At 51.1% G+C, this 21495-nt stretch overlaps 1 protein-coding gene and 1 long non-coding RNA gene across 3 annotated transcripts; one reads left to right on the forward strand and one right to left on the reverse strand.

Moving 5' to 3' along the window:
* Window positions 1-3439: 3439 nt before the first annotated feature.
* Window positions 3440-10425, forward strand: LOC100908890 (thymosin beta cib). 2 transcript variants are annotated; one of them, XR_001951228.1, is made up of 4 exons: window positions 3440-3662; window positions 6341-6475; window positions 6596-6709; window positions 9640-10425. It is a non-coding gene; the product is annotated as a thymosin beta cib (long non-coding RNA). The 2 variants fall into 2 exon arrangements; XR_001951229.1 differs by lacking the exon at window positions 3440-3662 and adding an exon at window positions 5513-5556.
* Window positions 10426-11715: 1290 nt separating this feature from the next.
* LOC100909034 (acetylcholinesterase-1) lies at window positions 11716-21194 on the reverse strand. The gene is made up of 13 exons (XM_018641047.2): window positions 21189-21194; window positions 17512-17656; window positions 17290-17375; window positions 16047-16171; window positions 15697-15904; window positions 15190-15488; window positions 14926-15039; window positions 14588-14795; window positions 13568-13651; window positions 13160-13323; window positions 12857-13071; window positions 12600-12729; window positions 11716-12200 (listed from the first exon to the last, which is right to left on the reverse strand). The coding sequence occupies exons 1-13, from the start codon at window positions 21192-21194 to the stop codon at window positions 12053-12055; spliced, it is 1932 nt and encodes a 643-aa protein (XP_018496563.2). The 3' UTR covers window positions 11716-12052.
* Window positions 21195-21495: the final 301 nt, after the last annotated feature.

Genomic DNA, 21495 nt, shown 5'->3' on the forward strand with positions numbered 1-21495 from the left:
TAACTGCTCGGGAGGCGATCGTGACATTATCGGGGTAACCATGTCTTCAAGAGCGGTCTCTGACGCTGGAAGGGCAGTGCTGCTTGAATCGCTCCTCTCTCTCCGGGGTCTTAAGACCCGCAGGTAGAGAACCGGGTCCTGTTCCATGCGTTATGATCGAGCATCCCTCCCGCTGTCGTATTGTATGATACCAGGGCAAATGTGAATTCCTCGCTGATTATTATCAGATCAAGAGCTTCTGAGGAATTTTTTGAGCACGGACAGTCGCGCTTCATTAGTAGGAGGGATAGGAAAGACAGGGACGGCCTTTCGAGTCCGACGGAGGGATTCTCCGATCCCGTCCCATCTCATACAGCGATCGGAACCTCAGCGAAAGTGTTTCACCGTCCATCCCCAAACACGCAGCCCCCTTGACCCCCCCTCCCTAGCCGCCAGGCATCAGTTCCTACGAGGATCCGAGCACCGCCGCTCCGTGGACCCTCGGAAGGTTCACATTGACAACGGCGGAATCGGTGGTATGAACTTATCGAGTGATGGTCTTCGGGAGACAAGATCCGCATGTCTGCAGTATCTTTGACCTCCTCCGATTCGTGACTGTAGCTTCATTGGTCATATCGGAATCTGCTGGAGAGATCTTCTCCCGAGAATTCCCCGCATGCCCGACGTCGAATCGAGGAGCCTCGGATTGATTCAGCCTCGTGTGAGTAGCAGAGATTCCGAGGATGGTCTTTTCCTGCTCGGAATGGATCGCTTCCCTCATTGAACTCCCTGTGGTATCGATTCGCGAATTTATCGATCTAGAAATGATCTTCTGGAAAACATTAATTCCGTGCGTGAAGCTCTGATTGAGCATCAGAGTCACTGTGGACGGATTATGCGCTCCATCCGAGAACCCCGAGTGGCTCCATCTTCCATGAACTTCGATCTCCGACTCTGCGGCCAAAGCCAACGGCGCGGCGCAGCCTATCTGCTCAGCCTTGCAAGACTGGCAGTCTGCGGTCCCTGGAAGTTGACGTCGAGAGTGGAAATCACTCTCACCGACACGGCTCTGCGGGATCCCACAGAAAGTCAACAAGTAATGGACATGAGGGTCTGGGCGCATTCGGAGGAGTCAGATATGAGAATAAACACATTTGACTCCCGTCGCGTATTGGGCAGGCTCAGCGGAGATTTCTCTGACCCACAGACGATACCATGTCAGTCGACTTTACGTGTTGAGCGTTGCGAAGCGACGCTTTCGGATGGGTACGCGTCGGATACTCGATCATCCATGTACAGTCTCTAACTGAGAGAGACTCAGCATTATCGGTGGAAAAGCCGGAGGATCGTCCGAGACCCTCGTCATGGACCCGTGGATCGAATTTTAATTCATTCTGTTAGGGATCTCTCAGCTGCACAGTCGGTAATGAATCGCGTCGTCATCTTAAACTTCGAAGACGACATCAAACGCCCTAGCGACTGCATGAACAATCGCGGGTAGTGAAGTGTATCTCGACCATTGTGATCTTGGGTCACCGAGCTCGCGATACATCACAGTAAGCGCGATGTCCTAAGTCTGATGACACGACCTGAAAACGATGAGACGGAATCAAAGTTCATTCGCATCTCTAGATTTGAAGGAGGAGAGCCTCATCATTAAATTCGACCCCTCGGCCGAAAAGAAGAAATTGTGCAACCACGACTTGATTCAGTCTCGTACGTGGCCCGAGGCTTCCTTTGAGCATAAGGCATTATTCGATTTTCTACGTCTTTGCGGTCGACGCGATGAATCTCCAAACACGAGACCGCTTCGGAGAAAACCGGAACTGTAGTATCATCCAAGTCCCCAAAGCAAAATCCCACGCTCGGCCGCGCTTGACGGCGGTTTTTTTCCGCAATGGATAATTCGGGAGATTTCGTCAAATCCGCAGGACATTCCCCGCGAGTACTCGTCGACACCTGATTAAAAACGCGAGCCGGTATCTTGAACCTACCTGTGCTGCCGAATGAAGGGGGACAGATATTTTTTATTACGGAGATCATATTCATGAAGATGAGAGTCTCAGCAGGATCGCTCGAAGATGCCGAGAATTTCATTTGGGATCGAGGTATTTTCAGAGCGAGTTTACGGCTTCTCTTGCTCCTGTTTCGAGGGAGCTTTTCCGAATTCTCGAACTCGAAAGACAGAGCTTGCTAGGAAGATCGCGCCTCGAGTCACGAGGAAGTTTCCGCGCCTGTTCAATGCGTTTCGCTCCCAGCCGACTTGCCGAAGGCAGTTCTCCAACGTGCACCGAAGAAGCAGGCGTGAAGCGAGTTTGCCCTTCTATCCGGGTGCGGGAAGAATGTGTTCTTTACGCCTGCGAATCTAACGCTCATAATCGACCTAAGGAAGCTATTCCAGAGCATATCTGGGAGTACATATAATTGGAAGAAGGACAAGTAATCCGTTGGGGAAAACTATTTGCGATGTGGAGGAAACGCGAAAAGCTGATCCCGAGGAGCGGAATGAAAGAAAAGTTTGAATGTGCGGGGAAATAGAATCCACTGGAAGATTCTCAGATGTCATGGTCATGACGTGTCAGAAAGCCTGGCGCTCAATATGAGTCATTTTCAAGCAGGGCTCGGTGCCACGATATATCCACAACATGTCGTCGTTCGGTCTTGACTTGAGGGAAGCGAACGAACTCTGTGGAATCAACAAGTTGAACAGCGATGCTCCGTCAGTTTATGTTCAAGCTTAACTGTGAATCAGAATCCAGTGACGAGTCGAGGCAGCTGCTCATTACGTACCGCTTCTAAATGAGCGGCCGGATATCGAGCTTGAAGCACAAACCGTCAGTTCGGCCTAGACGGTCGTCGAGACATACACTTGAGAGACTAAAACACTGAAGATCGGTATAAACAATGTTCGATTCTTCCAACTAAGGGAGCGAGAAGCCTCGAGGCTTGATTGTCACACATCCTACGATCGTGCGTTCGGAGGAAGCCCTATCGGAAGAAATGTTTGACGTGCACAGACCTCCATATCACAACTCGGGAGAGGTACGACGAAAGGAAGAGCTCATCGCCGGGAAGCGATTCGGCATGGAAACTTTTCCCAGAATGAGAGCGGAAGAAGAGATATAGGCACCCAAACTGGCCAAGAAACGGCTTGAAGTACCATATTTTTTTCTCGGACGCACGAGCGCGACACGTCAGAGCGTCAAGTACTCTGATGATCCGTTGCCGAAGAAAACGGTCAGTGCGATCCGACCGGTAAACGGCCGTGACATCTGTGGAATCGCATACGTATTCCGCAGCTGTCACGCGCCGCCTCGTCACTGAAGAGGAATCTATTCGGAAACCAAGGGAGTGTCAACGGTAATTCCGCGCCACCCTCTTGGTTTTCTACGAAAGTCGCTGCGATGGGAATGGATTCGAGCCACCCTACTTAAAACAGGGGCGAGGACCGAAGCGTCAGTTGAACAAGGAATCGGCCATCCCAACGGCTGGCTAGCTCTGTTGCTGCTGCCATCGCATCCATTGCCACTCCACACTACGAGCCCGGAAGCTTCAGAGTGAACTCCAGTCGAAGCTGTACCGGAGCAACAAGACGTTATTCGGGACGTAGTTTCCTCGACTTTGAAAGTTTCCCTCAAGTACCGTGAGCGATTCTCCATCTTTTGTGCGGAACATCACCTGAGGTAAGTCTCCTAGTCATCCGATTGGGTGGGGTGGCTTGCCTCGTCATGAACGAGGGACGGCTGGGCTCATCCTCCGCGAGAGAGAGACGACTGCGCAGTTTTCTCCGGACTCCGGAGCTTCTGAGTTCGGACTTTGGAAATAGTTTATAACTCTCTTCGATTTTGTTACGCTACGTTTCGAACGCGCCGCGAAAGCGTTCGTTTTCAGCTGACAGCCGCTAGCTGCTCAGTAGTCGGTCGCAAACAGCCGAGTTGACCGTCTAACAGGCTGCTACGCCTGCTTTCCCCGATGTTCCTGACAGACCCTGCCGAGAGCACGTAATCATCGCCCAGATGACGGGAATAGGGGATTCTCGAGCCGTAAACTTCTTGATTCCGGCTGAATCGAGTTTACAGGGATCAACTCTTGTGAATTCTGGGTACTGTGCTGGCGTAGAGGCAATCACAGCCGATGCGATAATGCCCAAGTCAGTTTAGGGAATGTTTGAAAAACGAATCCGTCCAAAATCGACGGGTGTGCCGACAGCCGCTGGAAAGAAAGAAACTACTACGTCGTCACTGTGTCGCGTCTCTCGAATTCCACGCACATCGTTGAGTCACTGACTTCCGAAGTACCTTCCGAGAAGGTTTCGTCGGGGCGGATAGAGCTTCAGCTGTACTTGTCACTCCCTACCCGAGACGTATCGAATGATGATTTCGATGCAGCTTCTTTCATCTTATTCGGGAGATTCCAGAGTTTCGCGCGAGACGCGAGTCGCTCAGAGCAAGCAGCGAGGCTCTTCGGGCAGCGAGCGAACGAGGCCCTGGGTTCTTGGTAAAAGTTACCGATCGGGGACCGTTTCGATATCCGCTCTGCCGTCGCTCCTGACACTGCTCAATGTCTCACCGAGAGTAGCCAATGCGGTTTATCCGTTTCGGTTGGAAAGCGTCATTTCTCCGAAGTCTGAATCCGTTCTGAGTTTCGGTGACCCAGCTTTCTTCAAAGGCTGCGAAAAACAGTCTGGAGCTATAGAGGTCAGATTCCCGTGGTAGGTGGCGGTTTGTTCGCTCGCACCTCGGCCGGATCAGCGGAATATTTTTAAAGTCGCACAGCCGAACAGTGATACCTCCACGTCTCGTCGCAAGAAAGGTTCGGCTCACAGAGCATTCCATTAGGGCAGGCTCCTCGCTCTTCATGGCGGAGCGGAAAGGTTCACATCGATGTGCACTTCGCAATCTTGTCTTGAACTTCAGGCTCTGATACAACGCCCCTTAAGCGTTCCGGGCCATGAATTCAATTGGGCGTGGAATGACTTCTGTCGCGTGATTGTTCCCGCACGCCAGAAAGAAGCTCTCTCGATCCCACAGCCCGAGGAATGCCCGAAGTCCACTTGTTCGAGAACGCTACTTGAGTCATTGGAGTGATTTCTCGGCCGTATATCGAGCAAGTATTTACCGGTACCGGTTGAGACGGATGTGGCGGTGGTGGCGGCGGGCGGCAATGGCGGCAACAACAGGACCACTATGAAATGTGGAAGCGGTCGGAGACCGAACGGACGACCGGCTAGTCAATCGGTCCGCTGCCAACCAGTCGGTCTGTCCGTCTGTGCGTCGGTCGGTCGGTTGGTCTGCCAGCCAGTGGTAGCTATCCAAGCAGCCAGTCAAACGAGCGGAACTGCTTCATCCATATAAGGAGTGAATAACGCTGCTCCCGACGAACTATGACTCACCTCCTCTGCAGGGCTGACGACAGACTGAGCGACCTCAAGTGTATACACCGATCCTTAAGAGCGTCGATCGGGAGAGGTCCGCTCAGAAATTGCCGCAAAACTCGGGTTAGAAGGCCAGCGCTCGGCAAATAGTATGAGTTCGGCGGGCTTCCGTAGGGAGAGCGCTTCGTCACGAGGTCGTACAGGTAGATCTACCATAGGGGAAACAAGCAGCTGACAAATGGCTCCGGCTCGCGAGCACCGGCTCCGCGTGTCGAGGCAGGCCCATGCTTCTGTTGAGCGAGCGCATGTCCAAAAGTTGGATCTCGAGGTTTCAATCGAGAACAGCATTCGTTCCTCGTCTTGTGCACGGCACTCTTCCCCAAGGTGGCCAAGTTCCGACACTGTGCCGCGAGATCGGATTCGTCGGCACGGACGGTAATTGAGCCAAGCTTTCTTGTAGATCTCGCTGCTCCAGAGATGAACGCTGTTAACGATCACGCACGGGTCTTTTTTTGCGAACGCTGTCCCGCCACTTGTTTCGCCAGCAGGGAAAATTTGGATTCTTGTAGCTCTCTTCCTCGTGGCGGGCGTGAAGAGTAGAAATTACTCCGTTTTCAAGATCAGAATTCACCTCGCCCGTTTTAGTTTATTGAACCGGAAAAAGCGGCGGCCGCTTCAAGCACCGAAAGTCAGACAGACGAAACAAACAGGCGCCGGAGCTTGGCTGCTAGTCGTTTTTCTTCCCCTCGGGCCCCGGTTCCCTGGATTCGCCGAGCAGTCAGCGAAAATAGGGTCCCGAAAGTCCAGACGGGAGCGCCTCTTGAAGCGATGACGCGTGGGCTCATTCATCCGGCATTCACTTCCACCTGTTCCTCGCGTATTCCGAGAGCAAGTCGGCGTTGTGGGGGTTCCCCAGTTCGATCAGAGACCTTCTTCGGAACACCGAACCGGAGCTCAAGTTATCAGTCCGCATATTTCTTCTTCCAGGTTCTCCGTCCAATATGTCTGCTCAAGATCTGCCGAAAGTTCCCGTCGAGATCAAGGATGAGCTCGCCAACTTTTCGCAGGACAAATTGAAGGCCTGTGAAACTAAGGAGAAGATAGTCCTTCCTTCGAAGGAGGGTGAGTTAGGGTGACGTTCACGAGACGCGTCCTCCTTGGAAGCTTCTTTCCGTGGCCCCCATGAAGTTCCCCTCAATCCGTCACCCACGTCCGATATGCTAAGCCCAATCTTTATCGTAGACGTGGCCACCGAGAAAACCCACCAGGGACTCATCAAAGGAGTTGAGGGTTTCGATCAAGCACAACTCAAACACGCCGAAACTCAGGAGAAAAATGTTCTGCCAACGAAAGAAAGTGAGTTAGTGTGCCGTGTCGTTTCTCCCGTTCCGAGTTCTGGATGCTCATCGGGGAGGCTGACGTCCAGTATTCTGCTCGTCACATCCAGTTTCTTGCTCGATTGCGATTGTTCAAGAACAAGCTCCGCAGCACAGAGAGGAGCGGAGCCGTCGGCGGAACAGAAACAAAAATTATCCCGAGCAGTGACACCTGGGACTGCTCCTCGGGAGACGTTATGACTCCGGTGAAGGGTTCGAACCAGTAGCGCTCTATTCAGACGGCCATGACGGGGCTCCTCGCTGAGTCATGCTCCTCCGACTTGAATAACTTCAGAGGAGAAGGCCCAAGCTTTGTTGTTTCTGGTGTGGCGGCCGTCGCCGTTCTGGAGCTGATGATTGACCCGACGACTGAGTGGCCGACTCACGGCAAAGAGCCGCCGGCCAGTGTCTCGGCGAACAGCCGAGGACAATGCCCTTATAAGTTGCTCACTGCTCTGTTTTCTACTGACTTAAATTTAGAAATTGCGTTCATGAACTGAAAAACGGAACATAGCGTCTCCCACGGGCTTGAGCATTCGAGTGAGTTATCCAGGCGGATTCGGTATCAATCGCGCCAATGCCAAATAGTCTACGGATCAATAGGGTGAAAACATCGTTCTGTTGAAATTCGAGGCGCTCAACGATGTCTCCGTAATCGAAACATCGGTGAATAGCTCTTTCACGCCTTTGAGTGAGGATGATTCATTCAGCTGGTCGAGTGTGGAAGTCTGCGAGAGAAACCATGACGAGTTGTTTGTTCACCAGTGGTATAATCGAAATCATCGTGCCATTATCCGACTCAGCTGGTGGCGTCGAGCGGAACGGGAGCAACCGCTTCGCTCTTATTCACCCTGGACTCCATCTGATGGAGGCGCTGTCGTCACTTACGAACGCGTTGCGGTAGTTTCCCTGGCTGCGCTTCAAACAATAGCGTCGCGACGTCGACAATTGGGATAGCTGCAATCACGATTTCCGCATACCAAAAACACTTATCGGCTTGGACTTTTTCGTCACCATGCTTGGGAAATCAGCCTAATCAGCTCGATGTCCAAACTCGAACTTCGGAGAGCTCATTCGCCGGTCGGGCTCGAGAAATCGTATCTGAGGACGCGGGAAGAAGACTCGGGAATTCCCGAAGGTTTCCTCAAATTACCCCCGTCCTATTGAGCTTCGATGAAATTCTTCCGATACATCCGCCGCAAGTTTGTCGAGCCCCCAGAGTCTCGCAGGGCTGATTCGCCGGCAGCTAGAAACCGACTTTTCCGATTTCTAGATTCTTCTTCGTCGATAAGGAGTATGAATCATCATCCCAGCTTGATTATGTGTCTGATTATTCCCCTTGACAATTTTTGTAGCTGGATTCGAGTCTCTAAGCGTACTGCTCATGCCTCAACGCAAGTTCGCTCGATCCGCAACTCCTAGGAGGACCGATCGCGCCTTGCCGAAATGATGAGGAACGGGAACCATTGAATACGGCGATGATCTGAATTGAAAACCGAGCCTCTGAGAGCCTCGGTCATCGTGATCGAGCGACGCGTTCGGGTGACTAGATCTCGTGAAGGCCTCCGGCGTGAAAAAGCCGATGACGTGTCTGTCAGAGGACGACGTTAGAGTGCTTAGGCTCTCCAGTTAGTCGGGAACATAGCAGAACACACGGAGAGTCTGAACCGCGAGACGGTCGAGATACGTGCCAGTCAAAACTCATCTTCCAGTAGGTTGGCCTGTTTTTGGTGAGAGCGGAATGAGCGCGGGTGTTGCGCGAGGCCTTCGCGAAAAGCCCCAGCCATCGCTTGAATCAGCTCAGCAACCTATGCCGCCGCCGCTACTGCCGCTGCTGAGTCTGCCAGCCCGCCTGCCTCTCGGCTTGGTCTCCGGAAACTACATAGCGTTTCCCTGCTCGCCAGCGATGCCATCCAGGTCGTCGTCGTAGAAGTAGCCGCCGCCATCGTCGTTGCCGACAACATCGTCGGAGTCAGAGCCTGAACTCGCGCCGGCCACCAGCTCTGCGCTCGTCCTCAGTAGAAGCGTATTGCTGCCTGACTGTTTAGGAAAACCATCGCTGGTGGAGTGTTGCTCTCGACGTGTTGTTATCTCTTGCTGGGAAAGTTCTTGCTCTCATAGTACCGGAATGGCAGGCCGACCCTGGGAAGTTCAGCAAGAACTTGTGACAGGAATCCAAGGATTCACAAAGGCAAAATTGCGGCCAACGGTGACCAAAGAAAAAATTTACGTGCCGACTAGAGAAGGTTAGTTCGATCAGGGGAAAAATGCGCTAGCTCGCTGGAGCAGGATGATCGCCTTCACCGCGGACTACGAGTAGCCACTGGGAGAAAACGTTTAACGTACGCAGATTTTGACTTCCCTAATCCAATTCTCTCTTACCATACTCTTGACGCTTTCGACCATGACGCGTGCAGAGAAACAGGAATGGGGTTTTAGGGGAAATTTCACAGTTTCACTACATATTCTCTTGGGGCAAAATGTGCTTGTCCATGTACGGAGGGAGGAACAGACATTGTCGCCATCAGAATTCAGCGGGACAAAAGATCTCTCAGGCGATGACATCCAAAAATACTTGCTGAATCAGATTTTGGAACCCTCCTCCGGGGACTCTTTCGAAAAGTAGCTTGTATGAGAAGTCGCGAACGCTTCTTCACGTACCCTCAAGATACCTGAGGGAACGACCCCAAGAATTTTCGTTCGACGTCCATGCGTTGAGCGCGTAGGTCTCGATGCCTCAAACACCGCTAGGATATCGGGCAATTCCCTGAGTGCGAGCCCGCAGCGATTATCCAGTAGTGCACAGTACTACTTCCGACAGTATTTCGAGCGTATATCGGCTGTGAATCTCCATGAGAATAGCACGTACTCCGTCAAAACCTGGACTTGACGACCTTATCTTCTTTCCAGACATCGAAGCTGAGAAGGGACACAATCAGATGGTCTCGGGGATCCAGAACTTCGATGCGTCGCAACTTAAGCACACGGAAACGGCGGAGAAGAACGTGCTTCCAACCGCCGAGATGATCCAGGAAGAGAAGCAGGCGAAGTAGGAGTCCCCAGCGACAGCGTATACAGCAGCAACTATTACAGCGAGAGCAAACACAGCAAAGCAAGATATTCAACAATAAGTACTTTGAGATCATCAGTCAGCATAAAGTCTATTATATTCGATAATTTTCAAATAAACGCCAAAAATTGAAGTGTCGCCAATCCGTACCACTAGTTTCGATTGGAGCGATTCGAGAGACGAGGTATGTCCGACGTCATCGTCGAGCCATTTCTTTCATTTCTCCCGGATTGCTCCTCTGCTTCCTCATGGAAGCCGTGAGACTTTCTGAAGTTTATTTTTCGTGATCCCTCATAGATGGGGATCATTACTAGATTCTTGTAACCCGGTGTCATATGCAATTACTATACCAGTCGAGGGATCCATGAGCGAAAGAAAATTAGATCGGAAAGAATTCGGAAGCTACTTCGAGAAACTATCAAGAAATCAGGAGCGATGAATCTGAAGCCAAGTATCTGATAATGAGTTGTGCATATTCTTTCTACGCGAGGCGACTCGCCGAATCACGGAATGAATGAAGAAAAACCATGATAACAATAATCTTAAGATGCGATCACGAAGTCAAACATGGAATATTACTTAGATGTAAATCTTGATTGAATAAATCGTGGTCATCACCTTCCTAAGCTTCAGAATTCCTATTTCGATCGTCTTCCTCCGCAGTATTGCCAGTACTGGAACTTCGCTGTAGAGAGTTCGATGCACCATACACCGGTTGAGAGCTATTCCGCCTCATTCTAGAATCAGAACCAATATTTACGCGGCGAATCTCAGTTTATCGGCAGTTTATCAGACGCCTTCCGTGACCTCACGGCAGATCTGCGCGACATCTGGGGTTCAAGTTCACTTCGATTTCGTCTCCATCCCGAGACAGGTGCTTGATACAGTCAGTCGCGAATGCCACCTGATGCCGATTAGCCAGGAGATCCTCCTTTTCGGCGAAATGCTCCGCGCGTAGGGGAACCGCCACATACCGGCAAAATATTTATCCCTGAGAATTCCCGACCCCTGCGAGAACCCGGGGAGCAATTTTCGCAGAGTTCAGCTGCACATTTTGAGCCGATTTCTCGAGTCGCGATGCTGGCTCCCTCACTCCTACAGGAAGACAGAGAGCCCGACGCAGGAGTTTGTCCATACTCGCAAAGAAGAGCTATGCCGCGATGAGGCTCATTTCCAGTGAAGAGTCCCTTCGTAGCGGGATGTGGGCATCGAGAAAAGCTCATCTCCGGATCAACGCGGCCAGCAGAGATCTCCGTCGTTTGATCTCCGTCGGTGTCTTACATGACTTCTGGTCCCAAGTGTCAACGTAATCAAGGATGTATCGGTCAATTCACACGAAAGTCCTGAGTTGGACAATGAGCAAACGCGTAAACTCTGGGTTTCGCACAATTATGACGGTCAAGAGGCGTCCTTCTCGCTTGGAGGCTTTTCATCGAATGATCATGTCAAGTGAAGCTAGTTCTCCTTGTTGCCGCAGATAGAATACGCGTCCAAGCGGTCCGCGACGGACTGGACAAGCCACGTGAGACTGAAACTGACCGGTAGAGTCGAGGCAGCTGTCGAATCGGTACCCCACGCTCAAAAACACAAGCCTGTCCGCTGCACGGAATTGCAGATTGTTACCCTCAACTCACAACCCATTGGTGTGGGACGCATCACTATAATATTCTGCGCTGTCCCATCGGATAGCGCGTTGGAGCGATAAACGAGCCTAGGAACTCGGCGATTCTCCCGCAACCTTACGAGTTTATTGAGCTCTGAGAATATCGCAGAACATCCTAAATTATTGCTTTACCTATTTGTCTCCCTTTGGAGTTTTCCATCATTGATGTTCCCCCGAGGGAATCAGCCTAAGTGGGTGTCGTCCCGCGATTATCACCCTATACAAGACAACGTCTCTCAAAGCATTTCTCGCGAGGAGCGAGCCGCCCATTTTAGAAAAAATACCAGCCAGCTGATTCCCGGGACATCCGGGATCGGGACGCCCGAGGATGAGGTGGACAATGGAGTATCACAGGTTGGGAGCACATTGAAGCCTCTACAGCTTGTCACCAGGGCGAGCCGTTTCACCTCTATTTGTAAGTCTCTCCGGTTGGTCACTGAAGGATTGCGTTACTACGCTGGACCTAAATCAGAGGGGGTACGTTTTTCCGGAAATCTTCCGCTTATTCTCCGGGGACCTTCCCAGACCTCACGGCTCCCCGCAAAATCTGGCAAAAACCGCAGTTGGTATTTCCGAAGGCTTCCGAAAATTCAGCGGAGGATATACTTCTTGAAGAATTCGCAATTCTCGTGATGGGGCCCTCTCTCTTCTGTCGTTGGGCCGGTATCGAGGCGAATATATAATGGTTTATCCAGTCGATAGCGAGGCCATTCGCGGCCGTTGGTCAGCGATGGAGTTCTGTAATAGAAAATCATTAGCATTTGGACCGTCGATGCCTGAATTTGATTGTGCTGGACTCATGCGCTAATTCACTTCTTTTCGCAGCAGAAATCGCCTCCGAGTCGGTCAACTATTGCTGAAATGTGGCTCAGTTGAAGTGAGCTCGCGTCGGGAATTCGGAAATGGTCGGCCATCAGAACGCAAAATTAATCGGAGACTAGATAAACAGGGCCCGCGTAGGTCCGGCAATCCTTCTAGAAGATTCCTCGGAACGATTTGCTTGATTTCGAGAGCTCTCCGCGATTTTCGTCCTGGGCTCGATAATATTCAACCTTCGCATGCCATTGAGTCTGCAAATCCATTCCATATCTCGTCGGTATATCCGGCGATGACTATGGACAGAAACTCGCCACTCACCCGTTTTTCATGAATGATATCCAGATTTTCATCATTTTTTTCGAGAGCTCAATTTCATCCTTCGTGAACTGGTCCGGGTACCGCAGAGGCATTCCGAAGACGAACTGAATTTCGTCGAAGTGAGCCACGCCTGCAAGATGAGCGTTCCTTCATTAAGCTCTACTGTCGGCTGACTCTGCGACCTTGGTTCATGGGGCCGCAGTTTTCTGGAGGCGAGAATAATTTGTTTGCTTGTTTACTTCCATCTCTAGACTGACCGAGCCATTCATCCCAGTAGGAATTGCTGGGACGATGGTTGAAGAGGTAAAAGAAGACATTGTTTGCGTATTCGGCCATATACTCTCCGAAGTAAACCGTAGGACAAATTTGGAGGTAGTCGCCGATGGCATCGATGAAAGCTTGTCTCACTCCTCCGAAGTCGTTGTTCTCGAACTTGCTGAAATAGTGATCTCGGATGTCTCGAGTCCCCGATCTGGAAAAAGACAAGTCATGGTAAGATAGCGGCGCGCTCCCCCGCTCACCCCCTCAGCAGCGAAGCGAAGCGCGAGATTCGCAACTACCTCAAGATGTACTGGAAGAAAAAAACCATGTACAGGGATGCCTCGTCCCTGGTTATGTTCGGCAGCGGTCCTTTCATGAAAATTTCTGGCAGGGTATTGGCCAAGAATATGGATCCTTCATCCCGATTCACTCCCATGAAGACTTCGACGTCGCGGAAGAAACCCTGCGGAAATAAGACGAATGAGGATAATGAGCTGATTATCTCTAAAACTAAAGAGAGTTATGATCATTCCGTTGCCTCTCTCATGCTCAATGGAGGCGTGTTCATATCATAACATCATACGACACGTAATACACATTATATGCGAAGAGCATCGATGTCTCCGTGGATCTCCGTAGTTCTCACTACGATGTTCGTTCAACCCTTCCCTTCGATGATTGATTATCATCGGTTCACGGTGCCCTACCTGTCGCATGGCGTCTTTCGGCCGCAACGGCAGAAACTGGTCTCCCCATCTCGGGTGATAGGTCAGCACTCGTTTGCCCAGGATCTGGGGATTGAATAATTTTATACTTCATTCAATGCGCGCTGGATATCGAGCGAATCGGCGAATATCGAGCTCGCCGCTTCCTGAAGAAGCGCGGGCGTCGCTGGTACTGAAGAAACGTGGATTTCACACAGAGTGTGTGGGCAGGGCGCGCCTCGTCGAAACGTCTCATGTGGTCGAACATACGGAAGCTTCGATTGTTCGACAGAGGGTCAGAAATGAGCACTGTCAGGTCGAAACGGAAAGTGACGAGATCCGCGACGGAGAGAGAGCGCTTGCTAGAAGCCGTGCGAGCGACAGTGTCTTCTATCAGTGAAATCGCCAAACTGTCCCTTGATTATCCCCTCCAAAAGCGACTCGCTGAGAAGCTCGGCGTGGATTCGCCGGGGAGATTTCAAGAAGCGTTCCATCAATCATTCTGGGAGCTCATTTCAGTCAGGCACGGCTTAGATGAGACCTCGGAAGGCGAAGCTGCTCAACGGACAAAATGGACAGAGTCACAAGATACGCGGAGGAAATCGGAACGACTTGGTCCATTCCGCTCGAAAGTTCGAGGTGAATTCCGGCGAGAGATCGACAGGGAGTTCACAAGTCTTGACCGGGTTTCAGGAGGCGTTCCGGACCCTTACGAATTATCCTCCCAAGTGTCCTCAGATTTTATTCCTCATCGAATCTCAACGCTCTCGATAGATGTTCCGAAAGATGCTGTTGCGAGGGAAGCTAAAAGCTGAAAGACAATGTCGCGACATCCTGTTTTCGCAGCTTTTCCCTTCGAATTGCTATACGCGGGAGTTCCTTGTCGCAAATGAGAAGGTTGGTCAAGTCTCACTCAATTACGGGAACACGTTTACTGTTATTCAGAACCGACTATTTTTGATTTTTCCTTAGTTTCCCCACCGCATCAATCGACGATTGCTAAGGTCACGCAAGATATTTTACCTCGAGCGATTTCGCGTTCAATTCAGCCGCGTCGATTCTTGATAAGCAATCCAGAACGGTGTTTTTGTCACTTTCAAATGTCACGGATCGATTCGTGCAGCCGAAAATTTCGGCGAATTCGTTAGCTTTCTTCGGGCCATCGATGGTGTTGTCGGGAGTGTCCCATAGAGGGCTGCCCGAGTGCATGATCGCACGGCGTATCATGTATCTGGAATCGAAGCGTTCACGAGCAGGGTGACTGGGGGCCCGTCCTTGGGGTATTTTCGATCGCCGTGGAACATATTCCGGCCAGACCCGTGACAAAAATCGTAACAAGTATCCGGGAAGGATGTCCCTACCTGCTCATCGGCGATATCAGATGGAGGCCGACGGCCACCGATCCCGCGGATTCTCCCATCAATACTATGCTCTTCGGGTCGCCTCCGAAGTTTTTGATGTTGTCATATATCCATCTACATTAATAATAGTACATTAATGGATTGCTCCGAGTGAAGAAATCGTTGGCGACTCGGTGGTGCTTTTTTTGGCTTCAGAATTATTCCCGTCGAGAGGCGATTCGTGAAGTCACCCCGCTCTTTTCATTGTCTCTCAGCTCGACTAACCTGATCGCCATTTGCTGATCGTACAGACCCATGTTTCCCGGGACGTCTCGGATGTTTGCGTTGAGGAAACCAAGCGGACCGAGTCGATAATTCATCGTCACGACGACGATATCTCCGTAGGCAGAGAGTGTTCTTCCATCGTAAATCTCCCAGTCGGAAGAACCGATGTTGAACCCACCACCGTAGATGAAGATGAGCACAGTTTTGAGCGGACAAACGGTTTTGCTGAGACGACAAGCAAACAAGTTGTCATGAAATCGCTCGGAGAAGATCCATGAGAATACATGCTGTCGTGTATGCTTACCAACATGCAAAAGCTAGAGTCCCCAGATTCATTCCGCGTCTGGGGCAAAGCTAATCTCGATCTCATCAAACACAAAAACTGTAGACGGATTTCGCTTATCGAGTTCTTGTAATAAAATATGCTACTGTCTCACTCAGTAGCTCCGAGTCGTCTTGCTCCGACTCGTTTCTCCCTATCTACCGTTGCAATCCGATAATGATTACAAACCTCGAAGATGTCCGCTGATGCGCACATCCTACCGAATTAGGTCTCGGCGTCCAGATGTTCAGGGTCAAGCAGTCCTCACTCTGCTCTTTCTTCGGGAACACCCACTCCCAGCCGGCGGTGTAATTCAGCTGCTGGCAGGGGTGTCCATACTCCAGCGCGTCCAGCGTTCCCGACCATGGCCGCAAACGGAACGGACGTTGGAATCTGTAACGATTCCGGGAGTAGAGGCCCCAATTCATAGAGGCCCGAGAAGAGCGACATTCGATCTGCTATGCGACGAGGTATAGCTATTCGGTATAGAAAGGAAGATAAATCTGTAGATCCTCGGCTCTCTCCAAGCAATCACCTTTTTCTACCAAGGGGCGGTTCTGCGAAGGGAATGCCGAGGAATGTATCGATTTCAGTTCCCAGAATCTCTTGGCGAAAACCTCGAACAGTACCCGAATTCGTCCGTACGATCGGATGCCTTTCCTGCAGATCCACAGAATATGCAAAAAAATTCCCAATGAATGAGATGGGGACAGCCCTCCGGACTGTAATCGTACATGCAAAAGTGCACTGCCACGTAGGATAATTTTCATATAAATCATTAATTCACCCAGAGACAGCCTTTCGGTCACTGAACTCTCCCCGCATCGCAGCGCTCCCGTCAATTTCCCCTTTCGCAATCTGATCCTGAGCTGGGAGCAGCCGCGAGTCGTGATCCATCGCGCAGAGTCCAAGCGAGTTGTATCGACATGATGATCGTTCCGCCTTGTTTTTTCAAGAGTACTACACCTACCCCAACGCGCAGACTCGGACCGCGATCGCTCGATCCTGTCAGCGCAAGCCGCAACATTACCGTCGCGAAAAATTCCCCGACTCTTTCATTTTCGGATCCTCAACGGAGAGCCGACGCGCCCCCCTGGCCCTAGGGAGCTCGATGTTCCCTCTGCTCTCGTGTTCGCATGCCCTTCCGATACCGAGGCGCTACCTATCTCGGCTGAAGAGCCCCAGAGCTCATCGGGAGCGAGGACCTTGCTTGGAACTCCGATCAACTCAGTTCATCACGATCCTTGAAAATCTCCTCCCGGCAAGCTCGGCTCTAACTGTGGCCCGCAGACAGCTCACGCCTCAGGAACGTCGGCGGTTCCATGGGTCGATGAATTCGAAGCTCAGGACGAGTTCGAGGATCTGATCTTGGGCCATCTACGACGGGAATCCGTCGACCTAGCATTGTATTATTCAACCTTGTCTTGGACGACTGGCATTCACTGGCAAGAACAGCGATTTATGTGTGGAAGGGAAGTTCTGCCCGATTCTCGCTATGTCGATATCGAAGCTCCTCCAGATGTTCAGCGGATATCGTGGCCCTGGATCCCCGACGAACTTCACTGTCAGCCGGAATGCCCCCGGCTCAGAGTGTTAGCTTCGTCTGAATCAAGTTTCTCTCTGTCCCGAAGCTGAGGACTTCTTTTCGCCCTGTGATCGAGACCCGCCAGGTGATTCCGAGCGCGGAGCTACGGTTCGTCATCGGGACCGAGACGGAACCGGATTAGTAGGTTCTACAGGCCGTAGAGGCAACAGGGATAAACGAGGTACAAACTTACGAATTTCATTAGCTTCACTTGTTTGGGTCCCTGGAGCCAACGGAATATATCGTATCGCGGCGACGTTATCAACGTCAAGTTGGCACCTACGGGGAAAATGAGTTTTAAGGATTTCGGATCAGGCATGTCTCTGAATCTTCCATCTTCCCCCAAGAGGGATAGCCACAACCAGGAAGATAAGGAGGAATCCTCGCCTCGACCGACACAGACAGGGCTGCTCACCTAAGAGGGTCGGTACTTCAGGCCCAAAGTGGGGAGCTGCTGGAACGCCGACGAGTGTGAAAGTGAACTCGGACTCATTTCTGCCAGACACATCCGGCGAACAGCAGAGAGCGATATGAACGATGATCACCCATGAGCGTCGCATCTGGAAGGAGACGAAGATGCTTTGAGGCGAGAAATATTTTGGGGGTGATCGCTGCCTCCGAATGCCCAACTGTTCGGAAAGTCTTGGGTTGGCTTGCGGAGGCTTAAGGGCTTCCGGGAACTTTCCCGAGTTTCTTGATCCAATCGGCGGGAACTTCTCTCTTGAATCTCCTGATGCTCGCATCTCAGGTCCGGAACTCGAATGACCTTTCGTCTCTGAAGACATGAGGAACTTGCGCAAAAATAAGAACTTGATCCAACGTCTTTGAAACAATGATATGCAAGAGGAAAGGTTCCAATAGGCGGAGAGGTTCCAGCCACCGGCAGGCTCACTTTGCGATTTCTGGTAGCGTGTCGCAGACCGCTGAAGACTGGTTCGCTTCGTGTGAGACGCATTCACGCTTTTCAACTTTCCACTTCAGTTGCTCTTGGAATTCCCCTCATGAATTGCGACGAACAAAATGATATCTTTCCCCTTCACCACCGCGACCCACAGATTCCGCATTCCTCTCCGAAGTTCAATTGATGGTTCGAGCCAAGGAGATATGGGTTCGCGAGATCGTATTGTAGGTATTCATTCCTCGGACATTCTGAGCTGAGAGTTCCTGATATCTCTGCCTTACTGAGCCAATCACGATTCGCTCGAGGAGTCGGGGACCTCTCCCTCGCCTCCGATTGTCCGATCCTTTGGAATTGGCGACGAGGAGATTCCTATCGAGGATTAGCCCGTTGGTCTGAACACGAAGGTCGAGTAAAAATCTTTCGGAAGGAATTCCCGCTCCATCCAAGGATCTTCTGATCCGTTTTTTATTTAGAGGCATCTAACGTGATTTCGACCTTTTGGGAAAATTCTCATCGCTTCGATGCAACCCAAGCGGCCAAATCTAGAATGATGGGAGTTACATCATCCCAGAACTTTTTGCTCGAGCAGCATTCGTTGACTCGGGAAACAATCGTCCCCGGTCTCATAGTCTGAAAATCGAATGCATTCGCGGCCGATGGATGAAATCAGCAATTATCCTGTCTGAGACGGACGAAAGAACGCTAACTCGGCCGTGTGACCGCGTCCACCATGCATCGGCAGAGATTCCCCGGGGGGGGCGGAGTCACTCTCCATACGAATGCAGCCGAGGGGTTCCCGTATTCAGATAACTCTCTTCTGACTGAGCATGAGAACTCGGTAGGCGAAACAGGCCTCGTTTAAAGATGATACATCATGCGGAGACGAGAGCGAGCCTGAATCGGAATCATTCTTCCTACAGTTATCCGCGAAGGCAAGACCGGTGAGACCTGATCTTCTAGGGTGCGTCCGATGGAACTCATTTTCAAGGCTCGCGCTAACAAGCTTCATTCCATCGGATTCACAAGAAACTCGCTCGGTCTCTTATTTCAAAGTCGTGAACTCGACGGAGAGGCCTTTTCCCTCCTCCGAAATCACGGAGGTCAGTCGCGAGCTGTTCCTATTTCCATCGAGTATTCCCCAGGATTGGATGCTATCTAAAGAAAAAGTCTTTCAACCTCGACCTCAGCTGGTCCACATACGGCCTCACCAGAAAATTGAGTCTTATTTCTGGATGTATCTGTCTTGGTTGTGGGAGCACTTGACCTTCGAACATTCAAATCTTTGACATACTTCCACATTAACACCTGTTGGATAGTTGGATGCTCAGAAAGCAGTTCGATTCGCTCGAGCGGGGAAAACCAGGGATCGAGTTTGATTCGACGAAGTAGACTGATTCTGTGAACAATCGCAATGCCAATTCTGCGAGCTGACCGGTGTGAAGGATTACACCGGAAGGATAAATTCTTCATTGTACCTAGAACTAGTACAGACGACTTACAGAATCAATCGAAGCGATGCGCCCGAGGGACGCCGGCGTCGTAGGGGAAAACGTCCATGATCTGCCTCACAATCTGACTTCTTTTTGCCTATGTGCAGGATCAGAGCCGGTTGAACAAACCGGTATCTCTTTGACGTTGGGGTTTCTTTTTTTCTCTCAAGTCCCCATGTGCAAATCCCCGCGGGAATCGCTCCTTCAGTTATTCTGCCTCTCCGAGGAACAGCGGAGAACTGAGGAGGGATTGGTGTTCGACGTTCATTACGAGCTAAGAGCGACTCTAGACATTTTCACAATTCTATGATGAAACAATGTCAGTGTGAGGACATCTGGCTCTGATCAAAAGTCACGCTCAAGATGTAACACTATTTGCATTATTTTATGCTACTTTCGGCGGTGACGTTTCACGAAAGCGACACATTTCGAGACATGAAACACAAGACTTCATTATTTGCACGAGATACGATACTGAGCCCCGGAGCATCACCAGCGCTGCACTCATGAAGTGAGATTTGACAAGTTCCCGCGGCAGAATCATTTTTCGGAAATGCCACGCTCTCCTGAACGATTCTGATTCGAGCCCCGAGACCGAGAGCCGTCTCACTATGCTTAGATCGAACTTAAAAGACTGTTCGGGGCACTCCATTGGAAAAGTTGTCTTCGATCGCGCTTGAGAATCGGATTCTTCTCACGGACCAGCTCATCTTTTCCATCAACGAGTCAGAAGCTGGAAATACTGTTTCTGTCGCTGTGAACCGCTTCCGATCAGAGAGAAGGTTGCCAGCTATTTTTGACGGCCAGATCCACGTCGCGGCCAGAGGGAGTTTCCATCACGAGTCTTATGCAATTGAGGAGGTCGGATCCGATACACGATGCAAAGTGAATCACTACGTTTCTGAGGGGAAGATGCGGGCATGCCCGGTCGATGGAAGCATCAGAAAACTCTTCTAAAACTAGCGAGCAGCAAGAGCCCCTGCCTTTTGAATGAAGCCGGCGCGACAATATATGTAGAGTATCGGGTAGCCGAGAGACTTCCGGGAGGCAATCCTCCTCGTGGAGAAGGTGGTCGAGCTATCACTCTCCGGCAATAATTCATCCAGAAGATACGCATGTACAATCTACGCGGATGAGCTCGAATCTCTCCTTCCGAGTCCCGACGCTAATCTAGTAGCCTGCGATGCGACACGACGGATCCATAACATGGGTGATTGATTTTTTCCTATAGTGTACTGACCTCAGCGGTTCAGGAAGCTGGCGGCGATCATAAATCGGCACTGCTACACGCGGTTCAACTCTCACAAAATGAGTCGCGAGTCGCTCGCTCACGGCGCGGTGTCCAAGTGTTCGTTGAACGCAGTGAGGCTCGAATCGTCAGCGACCCCGGTGAGAAGGAACGGACCTTGGGGCAGAACGAGCTGAGGGCTCACCGCTAGTTCCCCAGAATATCCCGAAGTGGAGGCAATGATTCTAGTGCTTCTTTTTATATATTCGCGGCTCGAATGCATAGATACTCTCGTCGACTCCTATCGGAACCGATAATCCTCTCTATGAGACTCCATGGTCGCAAGCGGAAGACAGAAGTGGGCGAATTCCGGAGTGTAGGAACGAAGGCGCCCGAGGAGGAAGGTTAGATCCTCCGCGATCTTGAAAGACGGTGCAGGGCAACGACGAATGCGGAACTAGAAATCACCTCACCTGCATCATGGGTATGCCGGTATACGAAAACCGATATGCACTGATTGTAAGTTACCTAAATATCATCATGAGGTGTGAGCTCCTGAACTTTCGGTCGATTCGAAGAGCCGTGAGGTGCTCTCTGCATCGAGCGACGCAACTTTTTGCAGCGGACGATTTCAATCCATAAGCTGCAATCATCGCCCCAGGCCCCGAACCGCGCAAAACTGGAATCTTTCGAAACTCGACCATAAGGATCGAAGAGGGAGACACAGAAGCCGCGTTGGAATCATATTTTCCCGCTGAAGGTCCTCGCGACCTTCCCTGT

Source organism: Galendromus occidentalis, unplaced genomic scaffold, assembly GCF_000255335.2.
Source record: "Galendromus occidentalis unplaced genomic scaffold, Mocc_1.1 scf7180000077522, whole genome shotgun sequence".
NCBI classification, from domain to species: domain Eukaryota; kingdom Metazoa; phylum Arthropoda; class Arachnida; order Mesostigmata; family Phytoseiidae; genus Galendromus; species Galendromus occidentalis.